Source organism: Antedon mediterranea, chromosome 9 (genome assembly GCF_964355755.1).
Source record: "Antedon mediterranea chromosome 9, ecAntMedi1.1, whole genome shotgun sequence".
NCBI lineage: Eukaryota > Metazoa > Echinodermata > Crinoidea > Comatulida > Antedonidae > Antedon > Antedon mediterranea.
The window spans coordinates 14,959,188-14,980,246 of record NC_092678.1 but is presented as its reverse complement, the minus strand read 5'-3'; the positions used below and the strand labels follow the sequence as shown (position 1 = coordinate 14,980,246).

At 31.1% G+C, this 21,059-nt stretch overlaps 1 protein-coding gene across 1 annotated transcript; it reads right to left on the bottom strand.

The window, feature by feature from the left end:
* Window positions 1–1,482: 1,482 nt before the first annotated feature.
* On the bottom strand, window positions 1,483–9,660 carry LOC140058877 (uncharacterized). The gene is made up of 8 exons (XM_072104644.1): window positions 9,126–9,660; window positions 8,828–8,980; window positions 8,440–8,730; window positions 8,099–8,197; window positions 7,771–7,975; window positions 7,527–7,655; window positions 4,053–4,115; window positions 1,483–3,709 (listed from the first exon to the last, which is right to left on the bottom strand). The coding sequence occupies exons 1-8, from the start codon at window positions 9,255–9,257 to the stop codon at window positions 3,174–3,176; spliced, it is 1,608 nt and encodes a 535-aa protein (XP_071960745.1). The 5' UTR covers window positions 9,258–9,660; the 3' UTR covers window positions 1,483–3,173.
* Between the last annotated feature and the right edge of the window lie 11,399 nt (window positions 9,661–21,059).

Here is a 21,059-nt window from a genome sequence, read left to right as displayed (position 1 = left end):
ATGCGACTGCCTAGTTCACGCACAAGACGTACGCCATGGTTTACTCCATACGGGTTCTGAAACTCTGACCAAAAAAATATACCAAGAGAGCGCATAGATAGATATTTCAATTTACCAATACATTTCAATTTATGCTATGTGTTTTAAGATATGGTTTCGGTAACAACACATTATCTTGAGGCCGCTATATTTAAAGTAACATATTGGCTTAAATAAAATAATAGAATAATAAAATTGAGATAAAATCGAATTAATTAAAAATTGGAAATGAAAATAAAAAAGTTATTATAATTGACAGAAATATAATAATAAAAGATTAATACAAACAAAATAAATAATAATAAAACCGACGTGATAATATGAATACAAATGTTAAATAATACGTACAATTTAGGTTGTTATAATTTAAATGTTATTTAAAGAAAATATACTCCATTGTTAAATAATTGATATTGTTTTCCAGCTTTATCATTGCAATTGTTTACTTTTTTTATACTTATTTTGTTTGTTTCACCAATTGGATTACTTGTCTAAAAAAGAAAATTGAAATGGCAGCTATAAATCTCATTTCACTGAAAAATATATGTCAACAATTAAAATAATGTTAAAGAAGCCATTTCTGGTATCAGTATGTTGTGGCATGCATTTTGATACAAAAGCCAAGATATACAAGACTTTAAGACAAATTAAAGGCGGCTATATTGGTTTTCAAAATGGCCGTGAAGTATAAGGAAATGTATGAATGCAAAAAGGTCACACAGGTTATTGGATTTTAAGCAACAATTGTCTTATTCGGATTAAAAACTTTTGTAGTCAACATTAATATTTGGTAAGTGCTTTTGTATTCAAATGGTAAATTTTAACCGAATTTTTCTCAACAGAAACAGAAATTTTTTCGTAAAATCAATCTCAAAATACTGCGTCAATTAAGTACTCAAAAGAAAAACTATACTCAACGGAAAAAACCAATCGAATAAAACATTTGTATCTAACAACTTATAAACCGTAACATTCATAGATCTTTCCGCGCGGACTTGGCGGGCGTCACCGATTACATTCTCCGTTAGTTAAGTCTTTGGTAAAAAGGAATAAACTAAAAACACCTATTTTTTAAATTGATATATACGAATCTATATATAAATTTACGTAAGGGCAAAATTCGGTAAATCGCGCCTTACTTTTAGAATTTTTACTCGATGGTATATAAAGTTGGTTCGTACTTTCGGTACTGATTTTAACCGCCTGATGTAACCCTGTTTAATAATTAAATTAAGTTAGATAATTAGTTATTGACGATTAAAACGAATTTTAGGTTCAACGATTTGCCCCAGATAGGGGTGTTTTCCGATCGTGGTATACACTGTCTAATGGATGTCCGTCTTGATAAATACCCGCCACAAAAATGCGAGGAGGCTTCGCATTTCCCTATCTCCTCCTACGATAATTGTTTTTAATAGCTGAAAACCGGTTGAACAGCTCGAGTACAGTATCATGATGTTGAAGACAGGCCGATTTTCTTTAAAAAAATACTATTTTGATAGATTTAATATACGTTTATACAAATGTATTTATTTGCGATGAATGGAACATTCCAATCTCTGTGTCGTTCCACAAGTGTCTATTCCCTCAGGTGTCGTAAAGGAAAGTACTGTATACTCATAACAGAAATTCGATCCATTTTTTTTTTCAATCTGTGCTGCAGAGGTTGGATATCATTTTTTTTAAACGGATAATGAGCTAGCGTTTTCAGTCGCCGTAATTTAATATTTATTACCGATTAAATCGAATTTATAATTTGCCCCGAATAGAGGTGGTTTTCACAAATTGTTTAACATTATAATATAAACATACGTCGTAGTGTATCGTTACATGTACTGTACTATTTCAATCAACTACGACGGTGATAGTTTCAACAAAGTATTACTTCGCAATGTTTTACTGTGTTTAGTGGTATATTATTTGTAAAACATGTTAATTAATATTTCGTTACAAAATAAAGAATATATTTAAAAATTGTTCCTCTTTGCACCCATCCTCTTCCCCATCTCTCAACCATAATGTTACATACAAAACACAAATTAAGTTTGTTTAAATTTGACAATTGGTCTCATTTTGTGACAACTTTCTCTTTCGGAAGTAATTCCCAGTGTGCTAATTTTAGTTGAGTACTTAAATCACAGTGTCTATTTAATCGTTCCTGTAAACGACATATATATATTGTCTTGCATTATTGTACATTTGAAATCGCCAGTTTTATAACGCTGAAATTACTGTGTATTCGAGAACCATCTGCGGGCACGACCTAGATGGTACGCGAGCGAAGCGAGCGTACCATCTAGTCAAACTGAATTCACATAATATATGATACAATATGACAGTTACACAACAACTGACAAAACAACTTAAGCTCTACCGCGTACTTATTGTTGAAAAGTTTTCAAATGATGTCCTAAACTGTACAAGCTCCGCCTGGTTATCAGACTGAACGTTAAATCTCCCAGATTATAAACGGGACATAATACACTGGGCTTAATACTCATACGCAGTTTAATTTCATTGTATAAATTGCCGTCTCATTGTGTTTACCGTCCCAATACGGAAGTCCACTACAGTAATACTTCTAAGATATTATGGTTAACGATTTTGGAAACACGTACATTAAGGTTTATACCAAGGTCGTTATTGGAATAAAGTCCTCCTTTGTTTTACTGTACACAGGGTATATCCGTAATTTTGATTCGATTCGCTATATATCCGATTTACTACAAATAACAAATAACATACGATATAGTAGCATTGGCTTATGCATCTAAAAATGGTACAAATTCCGTTATACAATACATAATTATTTTGATGTATTTCCTTCTGCGTCGTCATTGTAGTGTATTATTTTATCAATTTATTTGAGTATATTAAATCTACGTCATTTATTTAAAAATAATCCGCACCATGAATGTGGGTGGTTTCTATATCGAGTTTCAGTATTGATTTACTAATTACCGGTACATATTAATAGTATACACTGCAATGTTTTTAATAAATTGTATGCTTGAGGAAGTTTAAATTAATGTTCATTGTTACTTTTAATGATTTAAAAACGTCTATGATTCTAATCTTAATTAACCACCAATAATTCAATTGTGGATTGACATCAGTAATACCCGTCGTTAATGCTAAATCGGATCTTCTAACTTTTCAGCAGCAACACTCATTCCATTCTCCTTTAAATCATTAATAAATGATGGCAATCCTTCTTCTGTAATGATACGTCTTCGTTCGAGATCTAGTATCATAGTCCACTGGTTCTTACGTTGTTTCTTTGAAAAACCTTTAAGATGAGTAAGCGTTGTTATATTGTCTTCAGAAAGTGCTTTACCGAATTTAATCAACCTTTGTCGATATGGAGAGAAAGAATTGACATAGTGGTCGTCTTCATCATACGTGTCTTTTAGCAGTTTGTTGACCTCAAGAACACCATTTGAACCAGTGACATTAATTGCGTCGATAAGAACTTTAAAGTTGGTGACGGTAAGATGGCCACAGCGCTTTAATACATTGAATAATTCAATGGTGCTTCCAGCGTTCTGTAGGTCACTGAAATCTGTTATCATGTCATTGCACAACACCTTCAGCTTATGAAGTAGGTCATGATGATCACACCAGGTGGATACTTGTAGCAACATTGTCTGAAATTCCTTCTCGGCTGATTCTGTACAATAAAAATACATAACAAAATTGTATTATACAATAGTCCTATGATTAGATGAGTTGTTATTGATAACATTATATCGATTATTTTCAGTTTATTAGAATATTAATTATAAACACCCCAATGATTACATAATAAACATAAACATTAGTATAACAGTATAACATACCCACTGACTTTGTTATGTTTATAATCAACACTATATTTCGTTGTGTTATTTTATATTATAATTTAAGAGTAACACCGTCATCAGTATCAAAACATATGTTGTCATCTTATCTTGTTCATCGGCTTAACAAACCGTAGCAGTATATGATGTGTATCTAGGCATTTACTAGTTTACCTTTACTTGTATGGGATCGATGATCAAATGAAGCACCTTCATGTACTTTCTTCTCAATACTTCCTAAAAATAATCACAATGAGACGCTACTTTAAAAATAATGTACATATATGATCTTCTTCAATATATGCATTTATTTATGTGCCACACACAATGTTGTAAACTGTTTATACTGTGTCGTATCAAAAACTTTCTTACAATTCCGTGTGATGATACTTATGGGTAGTGAGTTATTGATGGAAAAATTAGTTACTTAACATCCACTTAATGTCTATTTATTTATTTATTTAAACTTGATAGAGAACATTGTGACAAAAACAGATAAAAACACATAAGAATATAACAAAGCTCAACATATTCACAAAAAAAAGAAGAAATATACAACAATTTGGGAGGTGGTTACAACAATATGGTATACAGGATATAAACGTTTGGAGAAACTGAACATTTAAAGATATCAATTAATAATTGTTTATATTTAAAATTTGGAAAAAATATTTGTTCTGGCCAAATCACTCATTTTAAGCACACTGTTAATGCGAATCTTTAATGTCCATTCATAAAACGATTAACTGAAAAAAAAAAAATATCTCTCAGTCATAAGACAATAGCAAACAATAATAGTAAAGTTATACAAACTAAATAATGATAATGCATCATAATTCAGGCTAGATAATAACTAAATACAATTTAAACATAAACAGGTGAGTATATGATTATATAGGCTATAGCAAATTAAGGCGTGACCCAAATGGCTCAACCACCATAACAAACATGAATACAGTATAAATCCATAAAGCTACCTTTTCAATCGTGTTCAGTTTACTTTCTTAAATAATTTTAACTCTTCCTATTCCCGTTTAACCTGTGGTGTTCCCCAGGGATCGATTCTTGGACCTCTCTTATTCTTGATTTTGGTTAACGATTATAACAAACAGCTCTAAATTACTAAATCTTATCTTATTTGCTGACGACACAAATATTTTTTTCTCTCATCCTAAATTAAATACCTTGTTTAAAATTGTCAATGATGAGTTACTTAAAGTTTCAAATTGGCTCAAGCACAATAAAGTAACTCTTAATACATTCAAAACGAACTATATCATATATTCTAAACGTAAAATTTCAAATTCTTTAAATGAACAAATAATTATACATTGATAATAAAATCATCAAACGAGTTAATGAAACACAATTTTTAGGAGTAACCATAGAGCCTCTCTGACTTGGAAACTACATATAAATAAAATCAGTAATCTAGTTTCCAGAAATGTTGGAATATTGAATAAATTAAAACATATCTTCCCTCAAAAAACCTTATTAACCCTTTATAATACTTTAAGTTTTGCCTTAGCTTTCTTATGCCAATTATGGGCAATTACTATAGATAATTGAATACGTTATACCCCAGGACAAGTGAATAGAATACTCAAATAGACCGCCTTTTTAAACTAAAAAAACGTGCACTTCGGATTTGCGCGGGAGAATCATTTAGAGCCCATACACAATTACTTTTTACAAGATTTAACGTTTTAAACATTTATGATTTAAACAAATTACAAGTTGCCTCATGTATGTACCGTTTATCTAACAATTTACTGCCTTCACATTTTAGTGCTTTATTTACAAGGATTGACGAACGCCATTCCTATAAAACCCGATCCTTTGTAAACAATTATATCATTGATAATTTAAATGTTAAGGCTCGACGATCTTCTATTTAATATTTTGGTCCCAAACTTTGGACTTCACTCTCAAATGAACTTAAACAGAAATCTTCCTTTTCTAGTTTTAAATCTAATTTCAAACACAAAATGGTGTCAGAATATGCTACATAATTTTTCGCCGATCTTTTTTCCTTATTTATTTGGTGGTGATACATGGCATTAAATCCTTCACCCTGGTATTCAATAATCTCCGCTACATTGTATTGTTATACTTGTTTTTAAAATACCATAAATACCACATTTAATTATATTTCATATTGTACACTAATTGTTATCATTATCCCTTTTATCATTATATTATATAATTGCCTGGTTTATCTTAACTTCCATAATTTAATTTTATTTTATTTTTGATTTTATGTACTTTCACTATTATATATTTATATTTTAGTCTACTATGTAGCAATGTTAGTATACTTATAGGCATACGGGGGTCACGACTTAAAGTTCAGTGAACTTACTGTGACCTCCATCCACCCACATTATATGTTGTGTAAATTATATATATATATATATATATATATATATGCATTTTTATATATTATATATATATATATATAAGTGAGTGGAAAAAATAAATAAACGAAACGAAAGGTAATAAACTTAAAACTCATCAAAGATTGTGCTAACCACTTTGTACCAGAACATATAAGCCTATATTGCCATCTACTATAGTTGAACATAGCTATAATAATACTACTATTCTTCTTGTGAGGACACATCCACCTAGCTTTCCACTGGCTTTCCAACTACAACTGACCTCAGAGTTGACTGCCCAAATTTGGCTGTCATGAGAGTTAATTTCACTCTTAAATGTGGATCTAACTACTAAGTGTAATATATCACGAAGGTTGGGAGGTCTAGGAAATGCGGAATTGGTCAGTTTTGAGTATACCATTTTCTATGGTCACTATAGTGTCCAAAAAAATCAACGCTACTAGTGGATTTGGTAGCTGTAAATTTGATGAATTAATGGATCCAGATCATGAAGATGTCGTCAATGTATCTAAACCAAACAAGTGGTTTATTAGTTTGGAGGGACAGGAAATTGGCCTCAAATAGTCCCATAAATAAATTTGCAAAATATGGCGCCATTTTTGTGCCCATGGCTGTGCCATGAATTTGAAGGTAATGGTCATTTCCCAAAATAAAATTGTTGGGTATGTGCATATATATATATATAAATTCAAAGGCAAATAACTTTTTTAAAAAATGACAATGATGTGGGTATCATTATCAACATAAAGAAGCAAACAGTAAATCAAAACGATAAAGTAAAACAGCCAGAAAAGTTAGCAGAACTTTCGAGCAACACTAGCCCTTCATCAGTGCAAGTTAAGGAATTTGGATAAAGTCATAGGATAAGAAATGGCAAGTTCTGCCGGGGTGGACAGGAATAAAAGAAATATAACAAAAGAGACAAGGTGGTGAATGGTGGGTGGAGACTGAATAAGAGTAGTAGAAAACAAAGAAGGTAGCTTGGTAGAGATATATACCTATATGTAAATATGCACATTCTGACGGCATGTGCAATTTAAAATGAAATGGAAAAAAAATGTTTAAATTTGTAAATGGATTATTAAACATAAATGTGGTTAAATGATAATGTATGTATAAACAATAGAATATATGGAAATAATATTAAAAGCAAACAAGTAAAAAAAAAGTGGAATGAAGCCACATAAGAGAAGAAATTATACCAATTATTTTAATATTACCTTTATAGTCAACATAAAATAAAACATACCTGCATTTGAAACGACTGGCTCTATAGTTTGACTAAGCTCTGAGTCTGGCACTATCACTGGTTCTGGCACTGGAGTTGGCACTAGCTGTGGAACTGATTCATGCGCTTGACTAGGCATTGACACGGGCTCTATGAAAAGTAGACCACATATTATTTAGATGAAGGTGTTATGTTGAAGGTTTAATGTTGATGAAATATTATATATGTCTATGATGACATTATAAACAGACGAGAACAGACCTACCCGATAAAAAACAGTGTCTAATATGAGTAGTATCCATAGATTTCATTCTGTTACATTGTACCGTATCATTTGTCAAACACTTTTCAAGATCAATTAAGTGATGATCATTTGGATTACAAGCATCGCACAACACACGTAGATTGTAACCACTGCCCTCGTATATATTGCAGACAGTTTTTAGTTGATTCCTTAAGTAGTTTAGTACCTAAATCATTAAGTGGTTTATTAGGTTATTACTATCATTGTAAATTTAAATTTATTAAACATGTTGCATTATGTCATCGTCATCGTCCATCACCATCAACATCACCATCATCATTATTATTACCTTCCTGCAGATACTTGGTTCCAGTTTTGGTTCAGATAATGTCGTGGTGGCATTGGTAGATGTGCTGTAATGCCCGATTGTAAGACAAAATATTTCGAGCTAATAATAAAAATCAATCAATAAATCAATTATACATTATTTTAACTCTTATCTCTATTGTAGTCGATTTTAGTGGCGTTCGTCTACATTTTATGTAATGAAAAAATGTTACATTAGACGTATAAGTTGATGTATGATAGGTATGGAATGCATTATTCGACATATTACACTCTAATTCATTATATTATTAGTTTAGCATTATATTATGCAAGTTTTAAAAAACATACACATTAATTACATACCTTTATTGCGTGTGGTTTTTCATTTTCACGCGTAATTTTTACGGCACCTAAACTAACTCTGTGTCCTTCAAAGCTAAAATCACTACGATTCCGGAACACTTGTGAATTATCACAATCTGTCAATTCAAGAAATGCAGCAACTAATGTGTGGTACACGGCATCAGGCAGGAAGTCTTTCGGAGTCAGATAAACTGATACCATCTGCCTGTCATCTTTTGTGACTTCTAGACTAGTATCATTATCAACTTTCATCCGACATGGAACCAAGAATTCACGGTTACCTTCCTGTAACTGTTATTATAAACATTGATGTTTGCATTTAGATGATTACACATTATTGATAATAGCTTAATTATTGATTTAATCAATTGATGCAAGCAATTCTTACCCCCTTCTTCTCATAGATCAACCGAAACACTCTCATCACTTCAATGAAGATTTCGAAATGATCTCGGTTTTCAGTTTGCCATAAATAACGTAGTAACTTCTCCCCAAGGATACCTTCTTTTTCAAGTCTTTTCCAAAGGGTCTTTATTTGTTCCTTTGTGCAAATAAAGAAGATAGTAAGTATACACAATAATTACTACAAATCACTTCACAATTGAAGACTCCAGTTGTCAACAAAATATTTTATATATTTTTTCTCATTCTAATACTATGATAATTATTATGATTTGTCTACTTACATCTTCAATATGTGGTGGAAATACTGTAATCACAGTTGTCAACATCTGTATCATCGTGTGAAGATTAGTTATTACTGTGTTCTTTAATTTCTCGTCTTTATTGGAATGCAAAATCTTTCCAATGTCATTCATATACCTTATGGCAACTTTAATCGCTTCTTCGGAAATTCCACATTCAGTGCCAATTCGAGTAGCCTAATCAAAATTATACATTTTATCAAAACGATTTTATATATATTGACTAATACTTAAATAACAACATTGTGATAACAAACTAAAATAGTAGTCATTATAGAGGTAATTACACTTCCAATTACAAGTCACAGTAGGCTATTAAAGTGTATAATGTCATTTTTAGTTGTCACGTGTAACCTCGTCAATGGTTTAAAGCATAAAGTTGTTTTGATGTATTTGTATTTAAATGTTTTGTTTCGTTAAATAATTGATAGTTTATTTGGTTATTAGGCTGCCGTAAATGTTTTACTTTATATAATTATTGTCTGTCATAGTGCATCTCGAAGTACAATGAAGAAATAACTACGATTTTGACGTACTATTAGTTGTGAAATAAGAAGTACAATGATAAATTATATTCTGCACAGGAAAGTTGTGGATTGTCTGCCGAAAATATAATTATTAAAAAAAGGCACAATATTGTATATTATATCTGAGACAACAATATCAAAAGAGATTGAAAACTACGGCATCGACATCAGAAATGAGCTTAAGCTCATTGGACATCGGTGACTCTGCAGATTTTAACTTGCGCAGTTTTAATTGTTTAGTTAAGATCAGTGATCCATGAAGAAGGTTTCGCCGATGAATACACATGAATCCTTGTGATTAACGCCTGGTAAAAATAAGGTAATGCGACGAAATTGGGCATAGACTATCGGAAAATATATTAAGTAAAATTAATACGTAGTGTATTTTTTTCATTCTAAACAATTTAATTGAAAATTAATACATGCAGACAAAAATCTACATATTATGCTATTCATTTGATATGTGATACAATATCATTAATACGGTAACGATTTTTTTTTCAAATGTGATATAATTTAAGGAATGTATTTGTCAAAACATATACAATAGTAACAATCATACTTAATCACATATTCAAAATTATGTTTTTAAATAAATTGTAAATCAGAACACATAAAAATAGTTAAATTACACTGTTTTTTCTACAGTGTCTTTTAGAGAAATTGCAAATCTCTCAAATTTTTTTGTTTTTAGTTAGTTACAAAATGACACACTATCATCTAAAAAACTGTTGGTATCGCGAGGCGGTCTTCGAGTCACACTATTCTTGAGCAAACACTTGTTTTACATACGAATGAACTCGCCAAGAGGGAAATCGAAGAAAAAGAACCGACATTCAATTCTAATATTTTTCTTTGGATATTGTTGTGTATTTTATAGTTGTTTATATGTAAAGTTCAGGTTAGGTTCATCTAACTAAGGTCAACTATGTTGTGCATCATATAGTGATACAATAATTTGAAACTATTAAAATAAACATAAAATAATTCGTTTTAGATGATTTCAATCTGATATCTACGGATGGTTGTAAACCTGCATACATGTCTCGTGAAGCGTTATCCATCATCGGTGTGAATCTATTTTACCCACTATATATATGTCAGTTTTTTTAAAATCCTATTCTATGATGTTTTACTATTTTCAGTAGTTTGCATTTGTATTTTTATCATTTTTTTTAACGTCATGTTTTTGTATTTAAAATTTGATGATGTTAGGCCTAATCATGTGATTTTTTAAAATCTTACTGTGATCCTAAATACTTTTGAAGTTCACCATTTTTATACTATCGTCTAGGGCATTGTTTCATTCCATAATATCGAATCCAATGTATCTACAGTTTTGTTTATAATAATTGATAAATGGAAAGTTTCCATTAGTTTTGCTGTACATACCCTGTTTTAACTCGTTGTTAAGTTTTTTTGCTAACGCATTTTCACGCATTTTCTTTGTTATCTCAGAATCAGTACAAATAAACCAATTAGTAAAAAATAAAGAGCGTATACACATATGTTGCTTGGAGTTTATCAGAAAGACGCAAATAATGTTAACATGTATGCCTATTTCTGTGTTGTGTCAGTCTTTTAAACATTCACAACACGTGGTGTCTATTCCTGACAAAGAGTTGATCAATGTTAAAGATATATAAATAATGATGATAAAGGAAACAACACAAACATTTAGAGTAATCACATTGTCTTTACCGTTTTCCTCTTTAATCTTCTTCCATTTAGTCTCTCCAGTTGCTTTAAACACGGTAGCTGTAACTATACATCTGTCGATGGTTCTTTGGGGTTGAATCTATTATGTTGAAGTGAACAAAATTCCTTAAATACTTTTAATCCATTACATCCAGTTTAAAAAGCTTTATATTTTACAAATTCAAGAGAGGCAACCATTAGTCAACATAATACACGTATACATGTACGTTGAAATAATTGATTAATAAATACTAGCTTATGTTAACACATATTTGTATCAATTTTATTTTTTTTTACCTCTCTCTAAGCATGGACTTTACGCAGCTTGTCTTACCAGCACCTTCCATCCCAAGAAACATACATCTTGAATTCACAACTGCAATTTTACCATCTTTTAGTTCATCTTTATATATCTTAATAACCTCTTTACCCATGGCAAATATTTCTGGAGGAACTAGCAGTTATAATTAAAAATAATAATACGCATAACATACATGTATAATTTCGGTTTTTGAATCTTACTGTATGAATAACAGTTGCTTTCGGAATTCAAATGTTCTATCACAGAGAAACTTCTCGCTTTAAAGTTAAATCAACTTAATTTAGTTTAATATAACATGTTTAACTTACTGTCAAAATACTCTAAAATCTTGATTTTTTCTGTTTGTGCTATCTGGGTATTTTCTTCTAAAACAGATACTGCTGTTTTTTCTTCCTATAAACATAAAAGTATATTAACTATCTAGGTCATTCGCGTACTAAACAATTTAAGCCTACTTTCTCATCACTAGATGGCACGCTCGCTTCGCTCGCGTACCATCTAGGGGTGCTCACAGATGGTTCTCGAATACAGTAGAATCCACGGACGGGGACTTTTTTGGGACACTAAACAAAAACGGAAGTGTCCCCCTAATTGGGGTATTCAGAAATAGAGACAACAAAACCAATACTGGATTCAATAAAGGACAATTAATTTATGTGGATTAAAGAAATTAGGGAGAAATGGAAATGTATGTACGGGAATTGGGCGGCGGCACGTGGTGGTGGTGATGGAACCGCAGTAATAAAGTTGATTGTATTTATATATTATAAGAACCAAACTAAATAAATAGACCTAGACATTCTGCGAAATGGAAATCGGAAATTCAAGCTCCTATTCAGTGAAAAATTAAACTGTAGTCTACCTAAATATTTAGGGCAAATCATCGGTTGTGGTGTTGAACTTCCTGTAAACATTTGTGTGAACCAAACTGGGTCGAATTTCTGTCATGAGTACTGATTTGTTGGCCTGTGATTTATGACGCCTAAGGGATCTATCTATACTTATTTTTTAGAATAATGTACGTACCTGTCAGATACAATTGTCTTGTGTCGTATAATAAATAAGTACTGTAATAGTTACTGAAGTTACTATTACAATCTCGTCAATGAAAACACGAAAATGTATATGCACTTACTTATGAAAACGTATACAGTATTATACTCAGTTATTGAAACAGTTGGTTTAAAAAAGTTTCGTTTGTCTGTAAAATGATGTAATCAAGCTGTTTACATGAGTCTTTATTTATAAGCACATCAATAATAAAATAGTTTATCTATCCTGTAATTGGCGAGATTATGGTCGCTGTTGAATGAAATAAAGCCAATCGGTATCATATTTGTACAGAAACGTTTTCGCGGCCGAAGGGTGTAACCTAAATTCGTTGTATTATCGTCAAGAACTAACTGTAACTAAACTTACATAGAAAGTAGGGTATCATAAATTTGGCCTTAGCACTCGGGGGAGTGGCTAAGATGAAGTCCGTGGGACTACTAAATATAAATTGTAATGAACCTCGAGGGACATAAATAGGAATATTTCATGTTTCATTATCAATGTATAATAAATGGAAACTGTTTACCGATTCAAATAATAGAAATTGGTTTTTAACATTTTCCGAACCTATTGCAAGTTTATTCTCAAAGGGCCCATATATTTACCTACCGTATGTGTTAAACCAAGGGCTCATAAATTTACCTACAGTACTTGTGTTAAACCAAACTGGATGTTCCATTCATCGCAAATCAATACATTTGTATAATCGTATATTAAATCTATCAAAATAGTATTTTTTAAAGAAAATCGGCCTGTCTTCAACATTATGATGGTGTACTCTAGCAATCTATCAAAATAGTATTTTTAAAAGAAAATCGGCCTGTCTTCAACATTATGATGGTGTACTCTAGCTGTTCAACCGGTTTTCAGCTATTAAAAACAATTATCGTAGGAGGAGATAGGAAAATGCGAAGCCTCCTCGCTATGTAACATTAGGGTTGAGGGATGGGAAAGCGGATAGGTACAAAGAGGAACAATTTTTAAATATATTCTTTATCCACTGAGTAACGAAATATTTTGTTCATGTTTTATAGGCCTATAAATAATATACCTCTAAATACAGTAGGCCTAAAACATTTGCGATTTAATACTTTGTTAAAACTGTCACTGTCATAATCGATTGAAATATTAAAGTACATGTCACGATACACCACTACGACGTTTATATTTTTGGTAATTATTAATTAATACAAACGTTGAGAAGGAACTGTCAGTATAAAGTTTATTTTTATATCTAACAGTAGAGCCTATCCACAGTCTCAGTAATAAAGTTTATTTGTATATATTTTTATATTACATCTAACAGTACGAACATTCACAGTAAGAAATGTTCGATTCAAATGAAAAATAGTTAATAGGTATTTACAGTATTGTCAAAGTATTGCAAGTTTATTCTCAAAGGGCCCATATATTTACCTACCGTATGTGTTAAACCAAGGGCTCATAAATTTACCTACAGTACTTGTGTTAAACCAAACTCTGGCAGATTGAGAGATTGGGATGTTCCATTCATCGCAAATCAATACATTTGTATAATCGTATATTAAATCTACCAAAATAGTATTTTTTAAAGAAAATCGGCCTGTCTTCAACATTATGATGGTGTACTCTAGCTGTTCAACCGGTTTTCAGCTATTAAAAGCAATTATCGTAGGAGGAGATAGAAAAATGCGAAGCCTCCTCGCATTTTTTTGGCGGGTATTTTTCAAGATGGACATCCATTAGACAGTGTATACCACGATCGGAAAACACCCCTATTTTGGGCAAATCTTTGAACCTAAATTCGTTTTAATCGTCAATAACTAATTATCTAACTCAATTTAATTAGTAAACAGGGTTACATCAGGCGGTTAAAATCAGTACCGAAAGTACGAACCAACTTTACATACCATCGAGTGAAAATTCTAGAAGTAAGGCGCGATTTACCAAATTTTGCCCTTACGTAAATTTATATATAGATACAAACGTTGAGAAAGAACTGTCAGTATAAAGTTTATTTGTATATAATAATGTGTTTATATATCTAACAGTAGAGCCTATCCACAATCTCGCAAGTTTATTCTCAAAGGGCCCATATATTTACCTACCGTATGTGTTAAACCAAGGGCTCATAAATTTACCTACAGTACTTGTGTTAAACCAAGCTCTGGCAGACTGAGAGATTGGGATGTTCCATTCATCGCAAATCAATAGATTTGTATAATCGTATATTAAATCTATCAAAATAGTATTTTTTAAAGAAAATCGGCCTGTCTTCAACATTATGATGGTGTACTCTAGCTGTTCAACCGGTTTTCAGCTATTAAAAACAATTATCGTAGGAGGAGATAGGAAAATGCGAAGCCTCCTCGCATTTTTGTGGCGGGTATTTTTCAAGATGGACATCCATTATACAGTGTATACCACGGTCGGAAAACACCCCTATTTGGGGCAAATCTTGGAACCTAAATTCGTTTTAACCGTCAATAACTTATTATCTAACTTAATTTAATTAGTAAACAGGGTTACATCAGGTGGTTAAAATCAGTACCGAATGTACGAACCAACTTTATATACCATCGAGTAAAAATTATAGAAGTAAGGCGCGATTTACCGAATTTTGCCCTTACGTAAATTTATATATAGATAATCATACGTGTAAAATGTGTTAGTTTGTTAAAGTTGCTGATTCCGGGGTGATTCCGAATATGTAGCCAACTTGGAAGCTATTTTTAGTATAGCTAAGACACATATATATGTGTTTCGAATGTTTTCAAAATGTTTACTCGAAGTGGTAAACATCGACTTGGTAAATTTACTTATAGGTGTTCCTATAATAAGATAAAATTATCAACATTCTAAGCCATTGTATTATAAAAATATTATTGAACGCAAACAAAATATCATAACATACCATAACTATTTGAATCTATTCGAAAATTAGTATTGTGTTAAGGAGATGTTGAGTGTTATGGAAGATGCAATAATATGCGATAGTTGTAATTGAAAGTAGTATTCGTACTGGAATAGAAACGTTTGAACATTCCGCGGCGTGTTCTTCCAGTCATAATTCATTCGTGTCCTTATTGATTATTTGGATGACATTGCTGAATTAACATCACACTAATAAGTTAAATGTTTAAATGGGGTCAAAAACAGAAAAAAGAAACATAATTTCGCAGTAATATTGAATGATCAGTGACAGGACATTTCCCCACCTTCTAATTTGCAGCTTCGCGTCTGACGTGTTTATATCGTTCACAATACCAAAATAATGATACGTCTTTCTTGCTTTAGTAAAACGTAATAAAGAGGTGATAAACCCGATAATAATTAACTATCATTACCATACACTATATACTATTTAATACATAGTAAACACGTTTTAAAAGCTACATATCTCCAGATAAACTTAAAATAGAGTGCAGCCTTCCATACAAAATAACTGCGCCCTAAATATGGTAATAACTCAGGCAATAATAAACTACTTCTCTTCAAAGTTAAAAATTAACGCAATAAAGTTAAAGTATTTATAATTTAAAATGATTTCGTTTTTAACAGTATTTGCAATTAAGTTGGAAGTAACATTTAATGAAAGTCATTTTCATACTAGTATAGTGTACATGCATGGCGCATGGGCGACGTAGTCAATTTGATTATATGTTTTTGAAGAAACAAATCGCTAAACAACTATCATTCAAATGACTAATTATTCATGCAGCGGGGTGTTTCCGTCCTATAAAGAAATTATAACCATGGAGTTTATACATACAGGTTATTGCAGCAAATATGTATAGTTAAGTAATGATAATAATAAACAAAAAAATTGAAATAAAAGGTTTTGTTGGTGCATATGTTGTGAACGTAAACCGAATTATATCAATTGTCTGTGCATTCTCATATTTTGAAATGATAATGAAAGGAAAAGAAAAACGAAATCATAACCATGTAGTTTAGGCTTATACATACAGGTTAATGTGAACAAATGTCCACATAAATCTTTACAAAAAAATAATAATGCCATTGCTCAATATACCAATCTCACAATAACTTTTGGATCTTGTTTAATTACTACTAAATAATTATTGCAGCAAGTAATTCTAAATAACTCAATCAATTTTAATATGATATGAAATCAAGAGGATAAAATATGTTTGCGGCGCAGATCATACGTACTTTAGTTAGTTAGAAATCATATAAATTATTTCTAGACCTATATTACCTTATTTAGTGCTGTTACGGATGCACCTTGCTTTGTGAGACAGTCTACTACTTCTAAGTTAGGTTCATTTGAACGCATGTATTCATGTAGTGGGGTGTTTCCGTCCTATAGAGAAAAAATTATTATCACGAAGGTTATACATACAGTGTATTGCAGCAAATAATTATAATTAGGTAATGATAAATAATACACAAATAAATTGAAATAAAAGGTTTTGCTGGTGAATATGATGTGAACGTAGACCGAATTATATCAATATTATCTGTGCATTCCCTTATTTTGCAATTTCACTGACAAAAGAAATCATGTTTATACATACAGGTTAATGTGAACATTGCTTTCAGTCATGATTCTAAATTCAACTATTTTATAATGGCACGTTCACATAAAACATAGTTAAATTTATAATTTCATTGCTAAACATACTAATTTCACAATAACTGTAAAACCTTGTTTAATTTCTATTAACAAATTATTGCAGCAATAAATAATACACAAAGAAAATGAAATAAAAGGTTTTTCTTGTGCATATCCTATGAACGTAGACCGAATTATATCAATTGTCTCTTATATTGTAATTTTACAGAATTATAACAACAATCATAATCTTGTAGTTTATGCATACAGGTTAACGTGAACATTGCTTTCTGTCAAGATTCTAAATTCAGCTTTTTTATGAAGGCATGTCTATACAGAGCACATAGTCAATATACTAATCTCACAAGAACTGTAGGATCTTGTTTAATTACTACTAAATAATTATTGCAGCAAGTAACTCTAAATAACTCAATCAATTGTAATATGATATAAATTAAAGTGGAAAAGATGATATGTTGCATTGCAGATCACACGTACGTTATAGGTGTAATCATATAAGTTAACTGTAGCCATATATTACCTTATTTAGTGCTGTTACGGATGCACCTTGCTTCGTGAGATAGTCTACTACTTCTAAGATAGGTTCATTTGAACGCATGTATTCATGTAGCGGGGTGTTTCCGTCCTTTCAAGAAATTATAATCATAAAGTTTATACATACAGGTTATTGCAGAAAATCAATTTAGTTATGCAATGATAAATAATACACAAATAAATTAAAATAAAAGGTTTTGCTGGTGCTTTTGCTCTGAACGTAGACCGAATTATATCAATTGCCTGTGGATTCCCTAATTTTGCAATTTTACTGACAAAAGAAATCATAATCGTGTAGTTTATACATACAGATTAATGTGAACATTGCTTCCAGTCATTCTAAATTCACAGCTGTTTCAACTAGTGTTAAGATATCAGAAAAAGTCAAGCGCCCTCAGTGTTAGCAGACGAGGCTCCCCTGAGTCGCGCGGACATATAATTTTTGTTTACAAACCATTATTTCGCGAACGCCAAATTAAATTTCGCTATCGTGAGTTTTTATGTATTAAAAACATTTTATACAAAACTAAACGATTAAAAAAAGTGTATGTTCAATTAAAAAATAAATATTTTATTGTTTCTTTACTATAAATTAATAAATAAACGACGATATTGTCCATTTTACTGAAATACTCTCCCGCACATAAACCAGGAAGTTGAGATAAACTGTGTAATGAAATAGTAAACAATCGTAAGTAGAAAATATCATTGTATTCTTTACTTTTTTTTGTGGATATAATTCATTTTTTTAGAAAAAGAACGAACTAGAATATAGTCCATCATTATTATATAAACAAAATAATACTAGTTTTGTTAATATAGCCTGGTTCAGTTTTTAGTAAAACTCGCATATTTTGCAACCCTTTTATACATTGTTATTGTTATCGGCGAGAAAACGGTTTGGCGATAGGCTTAGAAAGTGCGTTGACGCCCGCGATGACCGTGACAGTAATGTGGGCCTAGAATGAAGCTAGGCCGAAACATAGAAAATTCGTAATAGTTAAACCTTTAATTACCCTAATCTTAAATGTAATCATTATAACTGTTACCAAATAATTAATGGCATGTGTTTATAATAATAATTATTGCTTTCCTGGTGCATTTTTAGGCTAGCTGGTGGGACTGAGTGACAGTCACAGCCTAGGCTAGGCCTTAATATTAATACATTTTTACAGCATAATAAAGGTTTAATATTTTGGCTATTAGCTCTCTTGTTTGGATTTGTTTGGACACAAAACTGAAGTACTGTAGATTTAAAAATTGATTTATTTTTAAAGGAAAGTACAGTTGCATCTATTGTTTTTGTAATCAAGATGACATCAGAACCAACAATGTTCCTCAAGCCTGTAGATATCTCAAGGCCTACAAGTCTTTTGTAGACCATGGCAGTGAACAAAAAGAAGCAAAACAATATCGCACAGCGTTGTTAGACCATACCTGGTAGACATTGAATTAAACAGGGTAGGTAAATACACACTCCAAACAATGAAATGTGTGTTTGTACTTCATATTATTTATTAAAGAACAATGTTAGTATAAAATAACTTTCGAAAAAAACAATTGTTACAGTAATTTATAAGTATACCTCTTTTCTTTATTAAATATTCCCTCAATCAACTATTTTTCCAGGTGTCAATATGTTATAATATTCAACATGCGACAGGATGCTGACATCTTGACTGGTAAATTCAAATGTTGTTTCAACTTTACATTGACATTACATAATAACTCAATTGGTCAAGTTGCTCTTTAAATATACATTGTCCCTTTGAGCATAGAATTTCAAAATTGTTTATCCTATTTTTATGCATAATAAAGCAAACCTTTGGCTGGAACTTATTTTCCTATGAATTATCCATATATTATCATTATCTGCTACAAGAAATAGTTGTTAACATTTTTAAAATATAATAATTTTGATGCTCATTTTTCATGCAGATTTACATTTATTTGGTTGACCAATATTGTTTAATCTCAGGTGATCATCTAGCAGAAAGAGAAAATCAGAATCTGCAGCACATTGACATGCTACAAAGTACAATGATTAAAATCCAGTCTTTAGAAGAGAATCTTGAGCATTTAAGAAATGAACTCTCAGTGTCACTTGTGACAAAACAGCATAGTAAGATTGCAGAGACTGGCCACAGAATAAATCTAAAAGAACAAGAGGTCAAAGACTTGGTCAGTCCTACATTATACACCTTTAAAATTATGTCTAAAACATGCAAATACTATAAAAATTAATGCCATATTTCTTTTATATATTTTATATAGCGAACTACTATGAACCAAGAGATTTGAAACTGGACCTCTATGTACAAAAATGGACGAGGTATTTAGAAAAAATAAATTCCTCGACAGCAGTACCATGGAAAAAGTTTTGTGGGAAATCATGAAGTCACATCTGACGTTTATTTCACCTGAGATCCAGCATGAAGTAACTAGGCCGGTAACTAAGTGGAGAAAAGTTTAGGAATAGTTTGCTATTTCTCAGTTAATTGTTACAGTATTGCATATTATTATGTACAGTATACTGTATGAATGGTAGTATTTTTTTGTGTTATTGCTAGAACAATGATTTTGAAAATATTTAACAAATGGTATATGAATTGTAATTGAATTTAATTTTTTGGAAGCTATTTAATTTTAATTTGGTTTATATATATTATTGATTGATAACGGAAATTGATGTTATTTAGTGATTTAGATTGTGATTGCATATATAATACAATACAAATATGAAAGAAATATGCATTTATAATTAAATATCTAATGTCACAGTACTCTATAGCTTCTTTCTATTAATATATTACAGATCTTTGACTAAGACATGCTAGGTAGGCTGCTAGTCTTTAACCTGCTGATGATGTAGCCTAGTCTATATAGTATAGGCCTAGCTAGGCCTGTAACCTGGCCTACTCTGTACTCCTCTCTCCCAATATGAATGATTATTAAAAAAGCTTAGGCCTAGGCTAGGCCTAATTTTTAATTAGGACCAGGAACAAGTAATTAATCAGCTTTATAACAGGTCAACTGTCACTCAGGCCCCCGAATAGACATGTTTACGTGTTAAAAATAAACAGTTATTTTATTTTAATTTGGTTTATATATTAATAATTATTTATTGAAAACTGAAATTGATGTTATTCACTGATTTAGATTGTGATTGAATATCAAAATAATAAATATACAATACAAATATG